Source organism: Ascaphus truei, chromosome 2 (assembly GCF_040206685.1).
Source record: "Ascaphus truei isolate aAscTru1 chromosome 2, aAscTru1.hap1, whole genome shotgun sequence".
NCBI classification, from domain to species: domain Eukaryota; kingdom Metazoa; phylum Chordata; class Amphibia; order Anura; family Ascaphidae; genus Ascaphus; species Ascaphus truei.
Genome location: NC_134484.1, coordinates 44,749,025 through 44,770,858, shown reverse-complemented (window position 1 = coordinate 44,770,858; position 21,834 = coordinate 44,749,025). Strand labels below are relative to the sequence as shown.

The 21,834-nt window shown below is 39.2% G+C and overlaps 1 protein-coding gene across 3 annotated transcripts in view; it reads left to right on the top strand.

Annotated features, from left to right (window-relative positions):
- The window catches only part of MTBP (MDM2 binding protein), a 61,206-nt gene that overhangs the window by 6,949 nt on the left and 32,423 nt on the right, over nt 1–21,834 (top strand). Inside the window, exons 3-15 of one of the 3 annotated variants that reach the window (XM_075582312.1) lie at nt 1,748–1,821; nt 1,908–2,059; nt 3,324–3,382; nt 4,347–4,491; nt 5,304–5,418; nt 6,248–6,379; nt 7,526–7,620; nt 8,227–8,299; nt 9,750–9,867; nt 10,543–10,713; nt 18,052–18,162; nt 18,306–18,464; nt 20,845–20,938. In XM_075582312.1, the coding sequence (XP_075438427.1) occupies nt 1,748–1,821; nt 1,908–2,059; nt 3,324–3,382; nt 4,347–4,491; nt 5,304–5,418; nt 6,248–6,379; nt 7,526–7,620; nt 8,227–8,299; nt 9,750–9,867; nt 10,543–10,713; nt 18,052–18,162; nt 18,306–18,464; nt 20,845–20,938 (1,498 nt within the window). Of the gene's footprint in view, nt 1–1,747; nt 1,822–1,907; nt 2,060–3,323; nt 3,383–3,787; nt 3,811–4,346; nt 4,492–5,303; nt 5,419–6,247; nt 6,380–7,525; nt 7,621–8,226; nt 8,300–9,749; nt 9,868–10,542; nt 10,714–18,051; nt 18,163–18,305; nt 18,465–20,844; nt 20,939–21,834 lie in introns of those variants that run through there. The other 2 variants (XM_075582313.1, XM_075582314.1) reach the window with 2 other exon arrangements.

The window sequence follows — 21,834 nt, the reverse complement described above, 5'->3', positions numbered from 1 at the left end:
GGTTCTTCTGTTCGAACGCGGTGTTTGGATTTCGCCAAACATAACCTTTCTCATTGAGGCCAAAAAGTTCTGCCTTTGACTCGTCTTTCCAGAGAACGTTGTTGCTGAAGTCTAGGGATCATCCATGTGCTCTTTCGGATGCGCAGCAATGTTCTTTTTAGAGAGCAGTGGTTTCCTCCTGGCTATCCTTCCATGAACACCATTCTTATTCAGTCTTTTTCTGATAGTTTAGTCATGAACATTCAAATTAGCCAAAGTAAGAGTGGCCTGCAGATCTTTGGATGTTACTCTGGGGTTCTTTGTGACTTCCTGAATGATTTGCCGTTTTTTTATTTATTTTTTTCTTGGAAAAATTTTGGTAGGACGACCACTTCTGGGTAGTGTGACTGTAATCTTGAACTTTCTCCATTAGTAGACATGTCTGACAGTGGGTTGGTGGAGCCCCAAATCCTTAATAATGTTTTTTTTTTTTTTTTGACTGATCACCTATAACTGTTTATTTGCTCCTCAAAGATTTATTTTGATCGTGGCATGACATGTTAACACACCTGTATGGTGAAGACCAATCTTACAAAGTTTATGATCTTTATATAGTGTGGGACCTCCCAAACTCACCCCTGAAGATCTACCTAATTATTTAGAGAGAAGGAGCAGCTCCGTGAGTAAAGACACTGACTGACACTGAGTTTGAAGCAGGGAAACCTTGAGCAAGTCACTTTATCTCCCTGTGCCTCAGGCACCAAAAACTGATTGTAAGCTCTACGAGGCAGGGACTGTCTGCAAAAAATGTGTCTGTAAAGCGCTACGTAAAACTAGCAGCGCTATACAAGAACAAACAATTATTATTTTAATACCTGATTCTAATAACCCCTTTCATTTAGCTGATAAAGCCAGGGTTTCACTTACCTTTGCACATACCCTGACTTTTAATTACTCGTTTGTCTTAATTTATTCATCAAGTTGTTCCAAAAGACATGGGATTGGTTAATATAAACCCTATTGGATATTTAAGAAAAGACTGGTTTTGATTCAAAAAGGTTATGGGAAAACTGTGGCGATTTTCCATAATTATCATTGGATTTATAAACTTTTTTTTTTTTCTCTTGCGACTATATCTAGTTATTTTATCTATTTATGAAAATGTTTGTTGCTGCCTCATATGGATACATGAGAACAATCCAGGGCAGCTGAAGCCATCAAATATATACAGTAGTTTAGGGCAGGTGTGCGCAGACTTTAACCCGTGCGCACCCCTGCCTGCTCTCTAATGCGCCTCGCACCCCGCTCAACCACGGCGTCAAATGACGTAATGTCGCCATGGCAACACGTCGTCACGTGAGCCCACAGCATCATTTGACAAGGGGTTACCAGGCCTACGCGTCGCTGGACGGTAAGTGTATTAGAGAGGCCTCGTGCGGTCCCCCGGCATTTCATTTAAATGCCTGGGGGGAGAGGGTTGGACCTCTAACTGCCGCGCGCCCCTAGTTTGCGCGCCGCTGGCTTAGGGAATGATGACTGAAAACATTTAGGAGCTCGATTTGTGAGCGTAAGTCCCTCATACGCTTGTACATTGCGCGCTGATACTTTCATACACTGGAAGATGGACAAACTCCTTCTTTCAAACATAATAGCCTGTTAGTTTCAATGCAAGCCAGTGTTTGACACAGGCTACCCCAGTAAAACAGAAACTCTATAAACTTTGTAATGCTACCTGTGTAGTCCATTAATGTGCACTCTTATTTTTCAGCCTGTTCAGTGTCTGGTTCTCCAGGAGCACGGAAATGGTACTTTGCTATTCAAGCAATTTATGGCTCTTTTCAGGTAATGGATAATCGCCATTTAAGTTTGTGCTTTTTAAAAATGTGCCATTGATTTACCTTCTTATGCACGTTTTATTTTATTATCAGTTCTCCAGTGCTAATTGGGAAGACCTGAGCCCAGCTATTCCACCTGACGATGGGGAAGATCTGGCACAGACTGCAATTGAAGAATGCTTAACTGCCCTTCAAAACAATGAGGATGAAGATGGCAACAGCAGAGACTCTATTTCTCAAACAGAGTATAACCGCTTGCTTGTTTACCTGTTCCTACAACAAGGAAAACTTTTCTGATAACAATAGCAAGAAAAGGTTCCCCCTCCCAGTTCGGAAGCTGAGGGTGTCCACCGCTGAACCGCTCCAGGGGCCTCTTGCTCCCCGAGATACTTGCATGTAAAGGGGCTGCAGGCTAATAGAAATCCAGCAAGGCTTGTTGTGTTCTACTGGGATGCATTACCTTTTTAAACCAACATATGTGCCCAGCCAGGGCTGCTACTGGCAGCCCCTTCCGAAGTAAGGGTCTGAGGAAGCAGGGGATCCCCTGCAGCTGAAATAAACGCGGTTCAGCTCTGTAGACCAAACCAAAAAAAAAAAAAGAGGTAATGGTTCTTTAATTTGAGCCGTTTCCTAAATTTGAATACTATGCGAGATACTCGTACTACAATTTAAATGCCATTACTGTAAAGAAGTCTTTACTATGCGGCCATGTGAATCTTTTTCCTCCGCTCTCAATAAGTTCCTCCGCTCTCAGTGAGTGTCATGTCAGTATGTAAAGCATTCTGACAAGATCTTTGTATATTTAGAGCTAAACCTTGTAATTATGTTGCTTCAGTAAGACTCGCTACACAAGCTAAATCTAAAGAAAAGCAATCTGGTCTCATTTTCTTTTCACTATTTTAGCTTCAGATAACTTTTAGCAGAATTCTAACATGTATATGTATTGTGCATGGCCTTTTCTGCTTTCAATGCCTGTATTTCTATTATGGTTACAGGTAAAATATATATATAAAAAAAAAAAGTCTTGTGTCCTGACCACGCACATTTTAAGTGAAACTTCTTTGTCTTCGGTCACTGTTTTGTCACAGAAATTGTATTTGTGATATTTTTAATTAAAAATCAAAACACAATGTCAGTGACAAAACGCAAAGAATTTTGATTTAGAACATGCATGCTCGGCACACACCTCTGTTTTAGCCATTTGCACATATATAGTTATACGAACGGTCTCTGTATGCGTGTGTCTCTGGTGCATCTGTGTGTGTGCCTCTGGGTGCGAAGCTCCGAGCCCAGCCGCCACTGCTCATGTGCGGAGAGACCCAGCAGTGTTTTTTTGTGTGAGCAACGGCGCGTCTATTAGTACCGCGACGTCAGTCGTGTTACGGTTTTTTGTTGCAACGCATGGATTTTTCCCCATGAAAACCCTGTAGGCGCCAGCAAAGAAGTTTCAATTCAAAAATAGCAGTGATTTTGACTCCCATTTGTAATCCGTTGTCCATTTTATTTCAGCTTATTTGAAGAGTCTGCAGAATCTCTTCACCAGTTGTCAGACAAGCTCCCTGCGCCAGGTAATATTTTGCATTGATTCCTATTTTTACAAACTGTTATCCTAATAACACTGCCACTGTACATGTAGGAAATACGTATTTCATTTTTGTTTCTAAACCTTTTTAAAGGAACTTAAAATAAACGTAACACTTGACTGGATGTTTCAAAGTAAATGGTTGTTTCTTGTAGGGATAAAAAGATGCAAAACAATGTTTGAAAGGAGAATAATACATCTGCAGTTTAACTGAATTAAAATACTAATATAGGAACGTTAGAACTTGACTCTTCTGTCACTTCTTTCATTGCATAATTCCTATTTAAAGTTCTGTTGGTGTTCTCGTCAGCCATTCACTTGTACTATTGTCTGTTTGCCATAGAAAAAGTGAATCTACAGGGGAAGGGAACTACAGAAAATGTGTAAGCACAGACCTACAGCTACAGAAAATGTGTAAGCACAGACCTAGAGCTACAGAAAATGTATCAAAGGTGAAATCACACATAGTGGGACTGTTGAATTTCTTAGGGGCCTCTGAATAAGGGAATTGTTTGTTAATCAAGTGTTTTCTTTACCCTTATCCCACCTGGTCCTTATCGGAGGCAATAAAGTTGCGGGGACTGTACAAACACCTGCTGAGCACACTAATCTCAGGCAATAGGCAGCCAGAGGAAATCAAACCCTACCAAGTGCAATTTAAAAAAAAAAAACTTAGGTGATGAGGAAAAAATGCATCACTAACCCAGATGAGAACCCTTAAACATGTCACTGGAATTGGTTCACTTTGGTCCAAGGGAGGATTGACAGTTGAAGTCATTGGCCAAAAATATTACAAGTTGCTGTTTTTTGTTTAAAAAACAAATGCCTACAACCCTGCACATTGTCTTGTATCACCAACATGGACCGCAATCAATCAATCAGTCCTTGCTTTCAGTGCGAGGAATTTCTTATAATTGTAGTTCTTTCCTTGGCATACCTCTTCTTCACAGGAAGAGCAATGGTGGAAGTGCTATTGCTATCTTCTGACTCGGATGTACCCAGATTGAAGGACTGCCTTCCTGCCATTGGGGCAATAAAGCACATGAAGGAGTGGCACTCTGCCAAAATCACCATAGCTACAAAAGACTGCAGAGGGTATGGATTTTATGAATTTATTTACTTCGTCAATTGATAAGTATTTGGAGATAACATTTGTGCAGAACTTGGATTTCTAACATTTTGGAAGACAGTCGGTTTACTAAACATAGAAATTGATGTCTGATGGTTTCCCTTGGCTCACTTAGTCCACCCATGCAATCCCTGGGAGGAAAGAAAACGTTTAAATCATTACATTTTAAATTCTATAATATAAACGTAGCCATTATGCAGGGGGAGGGGGGGGGATCTGTGTGAAATGCCAGTCTGTTCAGTGCTTTATGCAATAATATAGCATGTATTATTTAGTTATTTGGAAAGAGGCTGATCTAGAAGAATGATTACTGCAGTATCTCAAGGTTCGGCAAGAAAGCTGGTACCCTTTTAATGCCTGAAGTCATTGAAAAATGCAGGTAATAAGGAGCAGCACGTTTGTGTATTAAAATCATGCCAATATGGTATTGTTGGTAAAAGAGAAAAAAAAAAAAAAAAAGCTGGTACAAAATATCTAAATTAAGAGCTAAATGAATGGAACCGTTTTCCAGCACAGTCTGCTTTAGGTAATGTAGTAAAGGAACTACATAAGCCTGGGCTAGGTACGAGGCTATCATAAGAACAGCTTTGGGAAATGGTTAGACTAGGTAGGGCGAGTGATCCGTTTCTGCTGCCATCGTCTATATACTTTGTGGGCAGTTGAAGAAAAAGTTGTGATAAATGGCCTCCGTCTTTCTGTTTTTACCTGCCGCGATACTGGAGCTTGTGGCTTGGCATTATTTGTAATCGGTTTACTAGCCAGGTCTATATGTTTGCAGATGGCAAAAGATAGCTGAATACCTGTCGGCCAGTATTGTGACCTCCGAGTGTCTCCAGGTTGTTATTGACCCACAAGAGTTGTGGAGGGGAACGGTTCAGATAAGTGAAAGAAAGGTAAACATCTATTTTTGCGATTTTCCAACGTTGGGCAGATTGTTTCTCATAACAATATGAACTGTATTATGTTTTTATTAATTTACGCCTTCCGTTCTGTGTGGGCTTGCAGCCCTCTTACCCGCAATAGTAAAGCTGCAGTGGTCGGATGTTTTACTTCGCTTCATTATATGGCAAGAATTCCCGTCCTTCCCAGGGTTTTGTAAACAATGAAAATGTTTCCTGTTTTATTTTTTTCCTTTAAATTATAAGTTGAGGATAACAATTGGGGGGTTTTCAGTCTGCCTTGCTTGAGATTTTAAAAGTAGTGAAATACATTTTCTTAATTACTTACAAGAGGTATTTAGCCTTATCTCCCTGTACCTGGCATCACTTCTGACTTTTATTAAATGATTTAGAAAACTTCTTTAAGATTTCACAGCATTAATAGTTTAGTTGCGCATCTCTTAATCTTTGTTCCACTGTGCACGTTTTAGCTTCCATTAGTTAAAATCAGTAGAAACTTCTTTTTTTCTTTTTGAATAATTGAGTAATCTTATCTTTACACCTCCAAATACTTAGTGTTTTTATTTATTTTTAAAGTGCAAAAGGCACAGCCAAAAGAAAGTTACAAATTGTAAAAATCCCACACTGACAAGAGTTGTTGGGTTTCTTTTAAATATGTAATTATTTGATGAACTTTGATCATTTGAAATATAGCTTTAACTAACAGGAAGTTAGGAGTAGGTAGTGGGGATAGAGCCGGTGTAATTATTGTGAAACTTGATGACGTTTCTAATTTCTGTAAATAGATCAGTGTTTGACGTTTTCAATGTTATTATTTTCTTAGTTTGGTTCTGAAGTCCGATTTCCAGAGTTTTGTCTACAATGCATCTCAGAGGGGACTTCTAAAGCATCACAATTGGCACCTTGCACTGAACCCGTAAATAATGCAGATGAAAAGAGGCGTATGTTACCAGAGGCGAGTACAATTTCAAGACTGTGACGGGTTCTGACATGGGTTTTTTTTTATTTTAAGCATGGTTATATTGAAATGAAAACGTTTTCCAGCTGCTGGTAACTGAGAATGTGGCTGTTTTATTTTATGCTAAAGATGGGGTTAACTGGGTGCAAGCAATGCCCCATAGCATTTTTTTCAACAAAATAGAAAGAAAAAAAAACCACACAATGCAAATCAAGTTCCATTGTGTGCAAGACTTCTTATTCATTACCTTCAAAAATACTGTAGGGTCACCAAGCTAAAGAAAAATGCAACGTTCTGTAGCTAAAATCCTTCTGCGTTTCACTCCTCACTAACGTGCTTCTTCAAAGGAAATTCAGAGGTTTAATGATTCTACTTTGTAAAATGAAGTAAAAACTAATATATTAAATACTACATTTTTCATTGTGAATTATGTATGTATGTGTATATACAAGTTTGTATACATTTTATATACTGAAATATATACATACTGATAACCCCTTGCAAACAGAATATAACATATTTAGTAGAGTAAAACATAAAATACAATCAAATGTTAAATCGTCATTAATATATGTAGCGTGTACTACTGCCACTGAATATAGAGCAGCGGTGGATAAACACGTGGAGACATAGCCCTTACAGCAGCACTCTGTGACACTGATGTTAGGCAGGACTGCATCTTAACTATAGCAAAAGGGTGTTACTTATAGGTGTGGGGTTAAGCAAGCAAACGTGAAGATGATCAACAGATAGTGCAATGTATTTCAAAGTGAATCAAAACAACATTGACAATATAGGATAGCTTTTGGGTGTTATATGGGTTTAGCCAAGCAGAGAAGTGTCACATTATGGAAGAAACTAAACAGAAGTTTCAGATTGGATAAAAGATTAACAGCAATCTTCCACCTACAGATAGAGGATCCTTAGTGCAGCCATATGGTTCATTGAGCCTGTTACTGTTCCAGTCTATTAAACAGTGTTGTATTAGAATTGTGGACGTGTTTTAATATCTGTGCCTCTAGTCCGTGGTATAGTTGAACATACTGCACTTTACAATAATATGTACTGTGTACAATTTACTTTGGAGCTTTTACTTTTTGGGCAAGGAAAATGAGAATTTCAACATCTGACTTGTCTTGGCAGGTTTTTCATTACTACAGTTCGTCATTGGAGTTTGTTCGGATGGTGGCACTTTTGGAACTCCCGTCTTACTTCATGTCACATTTTGTCTTTGAACTGTATCCTCATATAAAAAAAAAAGTTTGCAAAGTTTATGGGGTTTTTAACTGAAAGAGCCTTCTTATGTGATATATAGCAGAGGGCAGAATTCTCTCCCAGCAGCAAAAGGCTACGTAACTGATAGGAATGCCAATTACTGTTACTTCAGACAGAGAAGGTCAAACTGTCTTTGTGCATATGAACTACCGAAAAATCTCAAGCAACTCTAGGCTATCTATTCAGCTAGTTGTAGGCCGTGTCCTAGCTCCCTTAAGTCTGGTAACCTAAAGATTGCTCAGACACGAGAGAGCTTCCCTAAATTGGCTATATCTACACACCACAAAATGTCTTTACATATTTTTCTTTAAAACTTGTAATTGTGTAAAAACTATACCTATTTTTATCTAGTCAAATACTGTTAAGTGTCACTGTTTTTATAAACCGTGCAATATTAGTATTAATTGATAAATGTTGGCTACTTCATTTTCAAATGTTTGTTCTAAATTAATTTTAATTCTGAATGTTAATAGACGTTGAAAACTGGAGAATGTATGCAATCGATTCAAAGTGCTTTTCCAGAGTAAGTCATTCAGAATAAGGAATTGATTTCTTTAACATTTTAATAGAAGCTTGACCAGAAACTCTGTACAGGGGAAATCTAAACTGATGTTGGACCAGCTGTGCTCTCTGAATGAAAAGGTATTTCCCCATCCAAGAATCAGAAGTTTGCGTGGGTACTTTTCTATGTCAGAATATTAATTTGCACAAAAATATCAATATTTCATATTTCTTGTATACAGTATCAGAACACATAAGCCCTTTTGGTTGAGGGACTCTCCTCTATTTCCTTTACCCAGCATGGCTTTATTGCTGTCTATTTTCAATCGTCTGCATGATTTGTAGACGGATGCACATTATTTTGGCACTGCCCTCCATGAATGTAATGGACATGTCCTCGAATGTCTACTCCTCATTTTAAAAGCTTTAATGCCAACTATATTATAGAACACAGGTGGCCAACTCCAGTCCTCAAGGGCCACCGACAGGTCAGGTTTTAAGGATATCTTGGCTTCAGCTCAGGTGAATCAATTAGTGTTTGTCGGCTAAATGAGCCACCTGTGCTGAAGCAGGGATATCCCGAAAACCTGACCTGCTGGTGGCCCTTGAGGACTGGAATTGGCAACTCCTGCTGTTGTAGATGAGATTCTCACAAGTGACTGAAGAATGAATCTGAAGCAATGGTCTCCGTTCAGACAAGTGCTGTTAGACAAATACAGTACTTTATTAGTAATCCCAGAATAGCAGGGCATTACTGGCCAATAATGTCCTGGCTTGAAGAGTTGGCTCCGAGGGACTTTAACCCAGCCACCGCATTACTGGCCTGTTCTAATTATTACTATTCTGGGCTTTTTTCAGAAATAGACACTTTTGTATAGTTATATAGATTTTTTTTTTAAATACAATTTTAAATACAGTACATTAAAGCACATTATATACATTCACAATGCAGCTATCTATATCTATAGATCTATACACATACTGCAGCCCCCACCAACACTATAAATATACACACTGCAGCTACCACACAGACTCTGCAGCCCCCCTCTGTATACACACATATACACTCTCCTCGCTCTCTCTCTCTCTCTCTCTCTCTCTCTCTCTCTCTCTCTCTCTCTCTCTCTCTCTCTCTCTCTCTCTCTCTCTCTCTCTCTCTCTCTCTCTCTCTCTCTCTCTCTCTCTCTCTCTCTCTCTCTCTCTCTCTCTATACACTCTCACAAACTCTGCAGACAGACCTACACACAAACTCTACTGATACACACACCCACACTCTGCTGCTATGCACACTCTGCTGCTACACACACACACTGCTGCTACACAAACACACACACACTCTGCTGCTACACGCACACTGCAGACACACACACACACTCCCACCTCACTGTGTCTGACACTCTGCAGGGAGGGGGGAGGAGGATAGCTGATTGGCTGGTAATAAAAGCTTGGCAAGGTGTCAAATTCCGGGCCATTACTGACTGAATAATGCCCGGAATGTAACAGCTTTAGCCTATAATATCCATTATCAACGTGTTTACTATTTAAATAAATGAAGTAACATTATTGAGAAGGCCATTTGCTGTTGTTTTAGGTAGGGGCATTATTTATGTTGCCTTGTAATGTCAGCAGCCTGCTTATTCCACCTGCATTTCAACTCAGTACAAGGAAATGGAAAGAATATATGTCCAGGAAACCAAAAGTGATCAATGGTAAGAAAACGTGCAAAATGAGAAACAGTCGCCTTGTATATTGGATTTTTTTTAAATAAAAGATTTACTTTGGCATATAGTGTGTATTAATTGTTCCATCTATTTTACATTAATGTTTTTCAGTTGTTGATGATCAGTTATCAAATCTCTTGACTTACAAAAATGTTTGCCAGTATTCGTCCAAAAATGAAACTGCTGGAGGATTTTGCAATAAAATGTGACACAGCTAAAAAAAAGTATAATTAAAGGCAACTAAAATGTAGTTCCCAGTGTGACTGGGGCTTTAAAGTTGCATATGACAAAACTGATTTGATAGCTAAATATATCCGGTTTATTTTGTTTGGGCTGTTTTGGATAAAAGTATTGGGGTGCGACTTGTCTCTCGCATAGAACAAAAAAAAGCAGTGGAGTGACCGTACCATTTTCTTTTTTTAATATCCTTTACAGGAGTTTCCCAGAGCTTAACCGCACTCTCTTTAGCTCTGGGGATCCTTGGCTGTTTAAATTTCCCCGCCGCATTCCTGCTAAAAGACTTTGCTTTAGTTATACCAGATAAATGTCTACTCGCCATAAGAACACTAATAATAAATGTCTGTTTATGAAGATGTTGGGTAACATTTGTTTGGTGTGCTTTCTTTTCTTTTTTTCCCTCATTAATCCATTCTATGACTTTAGTTCCAGATATTGCGTTAAAAGGGGAATCTTGTAGTTACTATTTCCTAATTCAAGGCAAAGACAATGGAATTTGCAAAGCGACATTGCTTCATTCTGCCAATCAAATGAACGGTGCCGCTTCTCTTGCTTTATTACATGGGAGGCTGAATGAGTTAAGCGAAGATAAGACAAGTAAGAACATGTCCATCCTTTCTTTGCATTTCAATCAAAACTATATTTACTCTTGTGAATGGTGAATACTGTCAGTTAAACTGACTGAAAAAAATTGACAACCATGTCAATACAGATACTGATTTGCAAGATTTAGCTTCACTGTAATAGCAGTAACGTTTTTCTCTTTTTCTGTTCAAATGGGGAGAATAACCAGCATTCATATGGAAGCGTATGTTGTGTGTTATTGTAGGGGATTGATGGTCATTGACGTTTAGATGTTAAACGGAGACCTTTCTCAAGACAAGTGAGAGAAGTGGTGACCCTATAGAAATGCTAACTCCAAGGAACGCCGCGGTAAAACTGAATTGTCGCCATTAGCGGCGCGAGGCAACTGTTGCCGACCCAGTGTCAATGAGCCAAAACCAATGAACATAAATCAAAACAAAAGGTAAAATTGAGCTGGTCCTTACCCATCTAAAATGCATCAAAAGTAAATTAGTTTATTGAAGAACAAAGAAAACACATTGCAGTCAAAATTAGTAACGAATCATAGAGATTTGAATAGAATAACTGTAAAGAAAGCCAAAACAAAGACAGAAGCATAAAATGTGACAGCAGAGGAGTACTACCTGGCCCACCTATTCTGCCCATGGTCTGTTTTTAGGAAAGATTTTTATCTATCCCATGCATGTTTGAATTTCCACATGAAGAATTTCCTTAGTTTGCCACCCTCCAGCTTCAACGCATGAACAAGTAGCAAATAGCAAGTCTAAAGTGCAAAGTACAGGATACACCATTAATTACTCCTGTCTACAGCGGCGAGAGTTTGTGAACCCCAATGATTAATTATGGAAATCCTATAGTTTGTCCATCATAACCTTGATTCAAAAGCAGTATTTTCTTAAATATCCAATTGAGTTTATATTAACCAATTCCATGTCTTTTGAAACAAAGTGATGTATGAATTTGACAAAGAATGAGTAATTGAGTCAGGGTATGTGCAAAAGTAAGTGAAACCCTGGTTTTATCAGCTAAATTAAAGGGGATAATTAGAATCGGTATTTAAATATTTGGGTAGATCTTCAGGTATGATTTTGGGAGTCCCCACCCAATATAAATTATAAAGATCAGAAACTTTGAGTTTGGTCTTCACCATACATGTGTGGAGAAACGCATCATGCCACAGTCAAAATAAATCTTTGAGGACCTCAGAAAAGCAGGACCTGCATACTGGTCATGCCGTGAAGTCGCTGGTGGCTTATAAAGCCTTGGCCAAAGGGTTTATCTAAATGACCCTTATTCATGAGAATAATAACATTGAAGTATTTTGTCACATTGGAATTAGCATTGGGTATCTTTGTCTTTTGTTGTATTGGTCTGGAAAGGGTTACATAACCATTTATAGGGATTTGGGGCTCCACCAATCCACTGTCGGTCTACAAATGGTGAAAGTTGAAGACCACAGTCACTTTACCCAGGAGCGGTGGTCCTACCAAAATCTACAAGAACAAACCGACAAATCAGGCAGGAAGGCACAAAGAAAGCCCAGAGTAAAATCCAAGGATCTGCATGCCACTCTCGCCTTGTCTAATGTGAGTGTTCATGACTAAACCATCAGAAAAAGACTGAACAAGAATGGTGTTCATGGAAGGATGTCCAGGAGGAAACCACTACTCTCTAAAAAGAACATTGCTGTCCGTTTGAAAGAGCATATGGATGATCCCTAGACTTCTGGAACCATGTTCTCTGGACAGACAAGTCAAAGGCAGAACTTTCTGGCCTCAATGAGAAACGTTATGTTTGACAACCGTCAAGCATGGTGGTGGGAGCGTGATTTGGGGCTGCTTTCCTGCCTCAGGACCTTGACCTATTACTATCATTGACACAGCTATGAATTCTGCATTGTAGTGAAGGATTCTAGAGTAGAATGTCAGGCCATCCGTCCGTGATCTGAAACTGAACTGAAAGTGGGTCATGCAGATAGACAATGATCCTAATCATACAAGCAGATCTGCAAAAAAAAGAAATTCCACTTTTTAGGATCGCCTAGTCAAAGTGCGGACCTAAACCCATCGAAATGTTGTGGCAGGTCCATGAAGTGAGCAAGGAAGCCCTCGAATGTCACGGAGTTGCAGTTCTGTAAGGAGGAATTGGTCCAAATTCCTCAAAATTGATGTGAGTGACTGACCAACAGTTACATTAAACGCTTAGTTGAAGTTATTGCTGCTCAAGGGGGTGCCACCATGTTCTGAATCTAAAGGTTCATTTGCTTTTCCACACATTTATATTGAATGTTGAATCATTTGTGGGTAAATAAATGTTAGAAAAACATACTTTTTTCGTCATTTGTTTGTTCAGGTTACCTTTATTATTAGGACTTAGTTTACTGATGACACTAAATTGTTTAAGGTAGTAGAATCGGGCAGGATGTAATTTCTCTCCAAAAGGACTTGGATAGACTGGAAACTTGGGCAGGTAAATGGTAGATGAGGTTTAATACAGATAAATGTAAGGTTATGCATTTGGGAAATAAGAATAAGCAGGCAATTTACAAATTAAATGGGGATACATTAGGAGAAGGCTTTAGGAGTACTTATAGACAGCAGGCTTAGCAATAGTGCCCAAAGTCATGCAGTAGCTGCAAAGGCAAACAAGATCTTATCTTGCATTAAACGGGCAATGAATGGAAGGGAAGTAAACATAATTATGCCCCTTTTATAAAGCATTGGTAAGACCACACCTTGAATATAGATGTAGAGGGAGAGGGGGGTTGGCCCGGTATTAAATGGGTTGCACCCCATATGGCCAACCCCTGACATCACCAGGGAGGCAAGGGGTTAACTGGACTGTGGTCCAGGAATGTGGCTTACACCTTGTCAAGTCAGGAAAATGTATGTTCCCATGTTTCATTATAATGTCAGTGTCTGCACCACACACACACACACCGGAGAATTTTGTCTTAAAGTATGAAACGGTTTAAGTGGTATTTGTGTATCTCCGGTTCTGAAGGTCGCAGCAGGCTGAAACTTGGATCATATGATGTCCCAGTTCCGACATTAAGATCTGGAAAGTTTGGACCCGCTGGACGTAACGGAACCGGATATTTTAATATGTCTGTGTTTTAACTTTAATATTGTATTCCAAGGTGGGGATAAAAACCTGTGCAGATTCCTTCACACAAAGGAATGCAAATGGTCAGGGGGGCGACCCAAAGTCTAGGAACCAAGTACTGATCAAAAGACTCTGCCACTCTAAGGCCTCGGCCATGCTCCCTGCTGGCGTGCTGAGGCGCGCAGGGAAAGCGGGTGCTTTCTCTGGCCTTGCGGTTGCTTACCGCACGCGCTGTCAGCGGGCCATCAGGGGGCAGGCCGGGGGCGGGCGCGTCACTGGCCGGGGGCGGGCCAGTGACGTCACGGAGCTGGTTCGCCCTCATTGGGCGAACCGCTCACGTGACCGGCCTGTCGCGCCTGCAAGCGGGGGAATTTTAAATTCCCCTAAGACCTGCGCTTGCGGAAGCGCAGGTGAGCCCCTACTAAAGCCGCTCTAATTGCGACTGTAAGGGCTCAGTGCTGAGCGCGCTTCCCCCAGCAAGCAAGGAACATGGCCGTGGCCTAACTGTTTACCTGAGGGCGGAGAAGCATCAAACTGGAGTGGTTTGTAAGTGTTATATCTACACCTACAAACAATGAAGATCCTGCCAGATACTTCATCTGGTAGACAGGTCGTCACCCCTGATTTAATTATGGAGCTACAGAAATAAGACCCTCAGAGTCCCAGTACGCATGGGCTAACTAGCTGGGGAGCATGGGTTAATCTGTGTTTCCACGTTAGGGATTGGATACAGATAATTGTTCACCAATAGTCTGTATTCAATGTTAAGAATAGGGTTACAAAGGTATATAAACTGTGTCAACCCTTCAGTTCTTGTTCTTCTGATTTCATCTTGAATGTCACCTGATTGCTGGAGAATTGCTAGCTGATACTTCTCCATTCCCCAACCCTAAGTAAGTGTTACCTTCTTGCCTGTTAATTGTACTTTATTGCTATGTTCACCTTTTTAAGGAATAGATATATTTTATTATATCTAAGCCTCGTTCAGTTCAACCCAGATATTTGGTGTTCATTATATCTTGTCATAAGTTACCGTGACAATAGAGTACAATTTTGTGCACCATGTCATAGAAAAGACATTATGGAAGTGCAGAGAAGAGCTTCCAAGTTAATAAATGGGATGGATAATCTGATTTATACTTAGAGGTTAGCTAAATTAGATTCGTTTACATTAGAAAAGAGGTGTCTAAGAGGGGATATGACAACTATATACAAATATATTGTGGGTCAATACAAAGCTATAAAAATAACTTCATCTCCAGGGCAATACAAAGGGCTTGGGGTCATCCCTTTCACATCCCTTTTTACAATAAGGGCAGTTAAAATGTTGGATTTATTACTAATGGAGACTGATGGTAGATATAATAGATATATTCAAAAAAAGGTTGGACATCTTTTCAGAAAGGAAAGGTATACAGGGATATACCAAATAAGTAAACATGGGGGAAGATGTTGATCCAGGGAATAATCTGATTGCGAATATTTAGTCAGGAAGGAAATATTTTTTCCCCTTATGAGATATTAGATGTTTCACTAGGGTTTTTATTTTTGCCTTCCTCTGAATCAATATACTGTAAGTATAAATATAGGATAAGTGTCCGTTGTCTAAATTTAGCTTAAGTTGAACTTGATGAACAAGTCAGGTTTTTTTTTGTTTGTTTGTTTTTTTTGTTTTTTTCCAACCCCATCTACTATGTAACTAAGATCTAATAACATTTTAGGTGTGAAATATATGAAAATACTATGGGGTTCACAAACTTTTTCTCGCCACTGAATGTTCCCAAAATAAGGGATGTCAAAACGTGGGATACATGGCTTTATCTTGGTGCACCAGGAACAGTTCCTTTATGGAAACCATGGAAACAAGGAGTTGGCTTTCATTACTTCCCAAAACGTCTCCACTCTAAGGCCGTGCCTATAGTGACGTCGACACGACGGGTGACGTCGCCACCGGCGAAAGTTATATTTCGCCGGGCGGCGCGTAATTCCGCCAATTTGATTGGTTCAAGGGCCGTCACGTTACGCGACGACCCTTGAAAAATCTAATTTTGCCAGCTAACAGTTTTCGCGACGTCGCTTTGTCGCCATCGCGCGCACTATAAGTGCACGCGGCGGTCGCAATGTTTTTGTTTTCGGGCGACGTCGCATCACCGGCACTATAAGCACGGCCTAACACTCCACTCCGACTTATGCTCCATCTGAGTGCTGGTTATTACATTTCCGGCATAAAACTGGTCTCCGCCAGTGTTCCCAAGCATCCACGGCAAGTATTCATACCAGTGAGTGCTCTCATATATCTATGGCTTTTTTTATAGCTATGAGCATGGCTGGAAAAATTCACTCATCCGGGAGGGGTGAAAATTCGAGGCAGACCTGAAAATTTAGCTTAGTTTTCGTTGAACAGCGCACAGAAATGACAGGGTGTGCAGGCAGTGTGCCTGTCACTCACTGCCGGAGCCTCAACTTGTGCCTTGCATTTGACACTGCTGTTTGGCGCCTTTTAACTGTAAAGCAATGTGGGAACTCCCGAGCTCAGCGACAGTCACGCTGCCTGCACACCCTGCAGGTTCAGCAAGCGGTCCAACGAATAGGGAGCTACATTTTTCATAGGCCGGTTCACAGAGGTAAATTCTTATTTGGGGGGGTGGGGATCTGTGTTATGGGGGGATCTGTGTTATGAGTCTGAGGATCTGTGTGGTCAGATAAAAGGGGAGGGTTGTGTGGTATGAGGTGGGTGGGGGGCTCGGTGTGGGTATGAGGGGTCAAATAGTATATATCACATTTCAATGTTAAACACTAACACTTTATAGTACCACGGGGGTGGGAGGGCTAGGGATAGTGTGTGGTGTGTGCGTGCGTGCAGTTTTCTTGTTTATAAAAAATATCTTCTTGTTTACTTGACTGTCAGTATTTATAACTTTGGAACATTTAACTTGTGATTTGGCAAATTACAGACATTATGCAGATATACGATACTGATGGAAATAATTTCTCAACTGAGAAATGCTTTATTGATTAACATATATAATAATAATAAAGCGGCTGACCGCCTTTTTTGCTCAGGGCAGTGTACTAACATTTTGAATTAATCTCAGTTGGACTTCTGGGGGATTGCTTTTAAGGAAACTCTACTACGCTCTCCCAGAGTCTTCCAGTTCTTGCCACTGTTGGAGACGGGTACTTGATGGAAAATCGGGTCTGACTCGGAACTGGCAATGTTTTTTGTTCTGAAGAACGCCTACTTCAACGTTATCCAGATTATTGCAATTTGGGGTCTAATGAACTTGTATCCGATACTATGATCCTTATATAATCACATTTTTGCTGCCTTCTACTTCCAATTATTACTTTAGTAACAAAGGCATGAAGTGCAGCATAAGAACTAAATTACCTACTTGACCTCGGCTTCAAAGGTCTTAATGGCAAATTACACACAAGATGGACAAGATCGTAGAATGTTAGTACAAATTATGTACACAATCCAATAATAATGTCAATTATAGGGTATTTGGTTTACATCTATTGGATGCTCTTTCAAAGCAGCAATCCAGGTTTCCACTATTTTTTTATTTTCTTATTTTAAATGTAAAGTATGTGACAATGTATCATTCTACATTCTTATGTAAAATTGCAATCATTTGGTGCTCCTGTTATAAATCTGTCAATCCTGCTTGAAGCCTTAACATAATGGCCTACTTTCAGTTTCAATCAATCCTTCAGTCAGTGTAACGCCGCAGCTACAATGTATCCTAATATTACTAAGGTAACATTGCCTATTGTTACAGATTACAGCTCAAACGGCAGGGAACATTGGCAAGAAATTAGCAGAAACCAGAAAGTGATGCAAATATCTTGCACTGCTGGGGAAGCGTGCTAAAACCTGCTGTAGAAATCAAAGGATGCTCAATATATTAAACCGCAAAAATGGCATTGAGTTGAATTTAAAAATAACAGTCACTATCTAATACTACAGAACGGATTTATTATTTTTTTAAATATATATATATATATATATATATATATATATATATATATATATATACATTTAAAAAAAAGTGTGTGTGTGTATATAAGATTTCAAATGTTTTGTGGCTTTAAGTTAAAAAAAAAACTATAAATATAATAAACAAAAATGCTCTACAAAATAGATAACATCTGGTATTGGTGGTATTTCAACTTTGTCCAATTTAAATGTTCTTATGTTGCTCTGTGGATAAATCCTAATGGAATTATTGTCCTTTTTAGGAATCAGTGAGGACACATTGAGCTCTCTTCCACATTTCCACGGTGATCAGATTCTTAGGAGAGAGAAGACCCTGGCTCGTTCTCAGACACTAGCTGTGAATGAGTATCTGAGTAAGTGTTGGCCAACGTGGCAAATTCTCGTGCGGTTCATGCATTTGCCAAAATGTATGTGTGTATATATGTGTATATATTTATTACTTTCTTATCCCCCTTTATTATATCTTTGTTTTAATATTTGGATTTTTCTTTTCAAGGAAGACAAGAAGCCACTCAACAATTTACAGCACTTAATGTTGACGGTCTAAAGACACTGTTAACACTTACAAGGGAGGGTGTGTTTGGAATTTGCGAGAACAGTGCAACTAAAACAACTTGCAACAATAATATTGCTGTTGCTGGAACAGTGCCTGCCGGTACAGATCTTATTTTAACATTATACTTAATAGAGCAGTCTTGCATAGCTTAACACATTGTTCATTTGTTCACAAAATCTTTAATTGGCTACCTTGAACATATGGAAAACTTTACATATCTTCCATAAACAATGAAATCTTGAAAGCATTTATAAAGCATCAATCCCCACAATTAGACCCCTTAAATGTAGGCGTGACCTTGATTTGAGTCCTGTACAGCCCTACCTGATCTGTGGCGTAAACACGACACACTGCTAAAGAGGCTGTAGTGCATTAACATTCATTAATGGTTCTGGGTTCAGCGTCTTGTGCCCCCCTTTCAACTTCACGTAGAATCAGTGAAGGAGACACACGTAGTTTTCCAGGAGAACAGAAGTCTAAAGTAATAGTCCCCTAAATTTTTGGGCCATCTTAGTATGGTGCGCGACAAACCTCTGTGTACATATTGTTTAGCCTCCATCTTATAGTACCTTCAAACAATTGAATACAGTATTTGTATAGACGCATTCTGTTAACAAAAAAAATGTACTCTGTTTGAAGGCACCCTGCTTGGATCCTAGAAAGTTGTGGCGAGGTTTATTTCTCTATAGCTTGATATGTTGTTCTAGCAGTTCATAGCAAATTCTAATGGCCTAAAAGTTTTAATTTTCTTCTTGACCTATGGATATTAGGAGAATCAGATTTTTGTATTAATTCGGGTTAATGTATTTCAGCTTCGCATACTTCATAGATCTAGGCTGGCAGGCTTGTTAGGAAATTCTGAACAAGTGAGCAGTTTTAGATATTTTAAGCTGCGTATCTATTAGAAGTATTCTTCAATAAATAGGAATAGCTTTCAGCAGTGGTAACCTATTGCTAACCGTTTGTTGCCTTTTAGCAAATAACCTCTGTAGTGTAATGTACATACAATATGTTTTAACACTCGGAAATGATGTAGCCTTCCTTTAATGTGCCTACATCTCAACCAAAACTATTATGCACTTAAAGTAATCATTCCTTCCAATATTAATATTTTATCTTTGGCATGCCAGAGATTCTCCCTATTGTACTTTTAATTGATTTGTTTATCTTTGCTTACAAATGGCTGTTTTTTCCCCTGTTGAAAGAACTAAAGTTTTTGTTGGCGTAATTAAATGTGTATTATATACACATTGTATTAAATGGTAAACTCTTTAGCTCTTATTTGGAGACTTATATATATATATTTTTTTTTTTATATATGAACATTATTTTAATCAAGGAGGACAGTAGAATCTGAACTATGGTGTCCCACGCAGCCTCAGTTACTGAGATTTAATTTTCAATCTCCTGGTCAAGAACATTATGGCTGCACAGGCTTGGCGCCTCTGGCCAATAGAAAGAGTCTTATTGGGTAAAGCAGCAGCTACGTTTTAATTTTGCTGGTAAATTAAAACCATTGAAGAAAATGCAATACTTCATCAACTGGGGATCCATAGAAAAGCAGTTCAACTCTGGGGTGGGGGCACTGGTTTCCGTAAGGAAAAAAAATGCATGTGTTTGTTGGATGTAGCCTTTCACTGTAGTTTAATTCCTTAAACAAATTTATTGTAGTTTGTGATACTCTGCAATGTAGCTACAAGTAATTTATTCCTGTAACACTGTCTTCTTGATGCATGTAATCATGCTTGAGCTTTTCTTGTATATTTGATCATTATAACTGATTTATAACACGCCAACATTCAACAGTACAATGGGGTCAGAATACTATATCAAAATACAATATCAAACATTGACACTGGTACAGTAGCCACAGAGGGCCCTACTCCGAGGAGCTCACAATCTGAGGAAGGGAGAGTAGAAACATAAGGTACAGAGGGAGAAGGAGGTTGGTGTGTTTGAGACCTGCTTGTTATGTGAATGAATTGGGAAAGAAACAGGATTGTGCAGAGAGAGCTGTGAGAACAGCCTAATGTGTGAAGGTGTAGAGGCTTAATTAAAAAATCTGTCATATTTTATTCAAGACCAATATCGGAGCTGCGGTAACCTCCGGAATGTCCGCAAAAGACTGTGCCTTGGCTGCCGTCTTTGCTACGACTGGTACTGTTTCTAAGACGAGATGACGATCATCAAAGCTTTGAAACTGTTTTTTTTCTTGATGCGATCTATTGACATACTGATTGGGCCTTTAAATTTGTTGTATTTATGTAGAATTCATCTGTAAATATCTAAGAAGGGAGATGATGCTGTTTAAATGTAATTTCCAAAGGTGAACAAAGCATGTCAAACAGATTGAAAGCTATACTTTAAATTTTTTATATTCTGATTAATGGTACCTTTCAAAAAAATGAAAAAATTATTTTGTTTGAGTCAAGAATTTTAATTCATGCGAGTCAGTAAATTTGTCTCCATTTTCTTTCAGAATCAGAAGTCATAGAATTAAACCCAGTAGAATGGCCAGAAAGGAATGTTCTTCAGAACTTGGAAAATTTAGAAAAAATAAAACAGAGGATAAGGTAATAGGTTTGTGATTATATATAAATGTAAAACATTCATAGACGTTATAATTAAAAAAAAAAAACACATCTTGGGTTTGTAAAACACAGTGATAGCAGGTCCGGAATAATTGGGACTCTTGTGATGTGGTTTTCCCCAATTACTATAAGACCAAGGATCGTACTTAATCTTCATGTTTATTCCTTATTGTTTAATGGGGGGAGTTTCTTATAGAGGTTAGATTAAGAGAGATGGCACCAATTGAAAAGGTTGAGCTTCCTTTTTTCAGGTAATGCAGTTCTAGGGTAAAGTGTTCCCCACTAACGGGCTGGAGTATCACCAGTTTTCTTTTATAATGCTTAACATGGCATTACCCTAAGTCAGTGTTTCTCCACCAGGGTGCCAGGGAACTCTGGTGTGCCCTGACCATCTGCCAAGGGTGTCACGGCCTATGGGGAAGAACTTAGCGTGCACCTCCCGCACTGCCTGGCGATATAGAGGCTGTGATCGATTTCTCCTCTCTCAGCCTGGCACAGGGAAGAAAATTGGGGATAAATGTGTGTTGAGTAAAAGGAGATTATGATGTGAGGGTGAATGTAGAGTTTATAAAATGAGATTGGGTGAATCTGTTGGCTGTGTGCTTGGGAAAAGGAGGGCGAGTGTGTAAGCAAGGAGAAGATAAGTGAGATTTTAAGAGCAGGGGGTACCCTGAGATTTTAGAAATCCTTTAGGAGTGCCCTGCTCAGAAAAGGTTGATAAGCACTGCTATAAGTAAACTTGATGTTAATGGTAATGCACTATTCACTAAAGAGAGTATCATAATATTCACTTGTAAATAGTAAGCCTAAAAAGATCTTAATCACCTATTCACTATGCTGTGATGTTTGTCACAGCAAACCTGGCGTTACTCCCATCT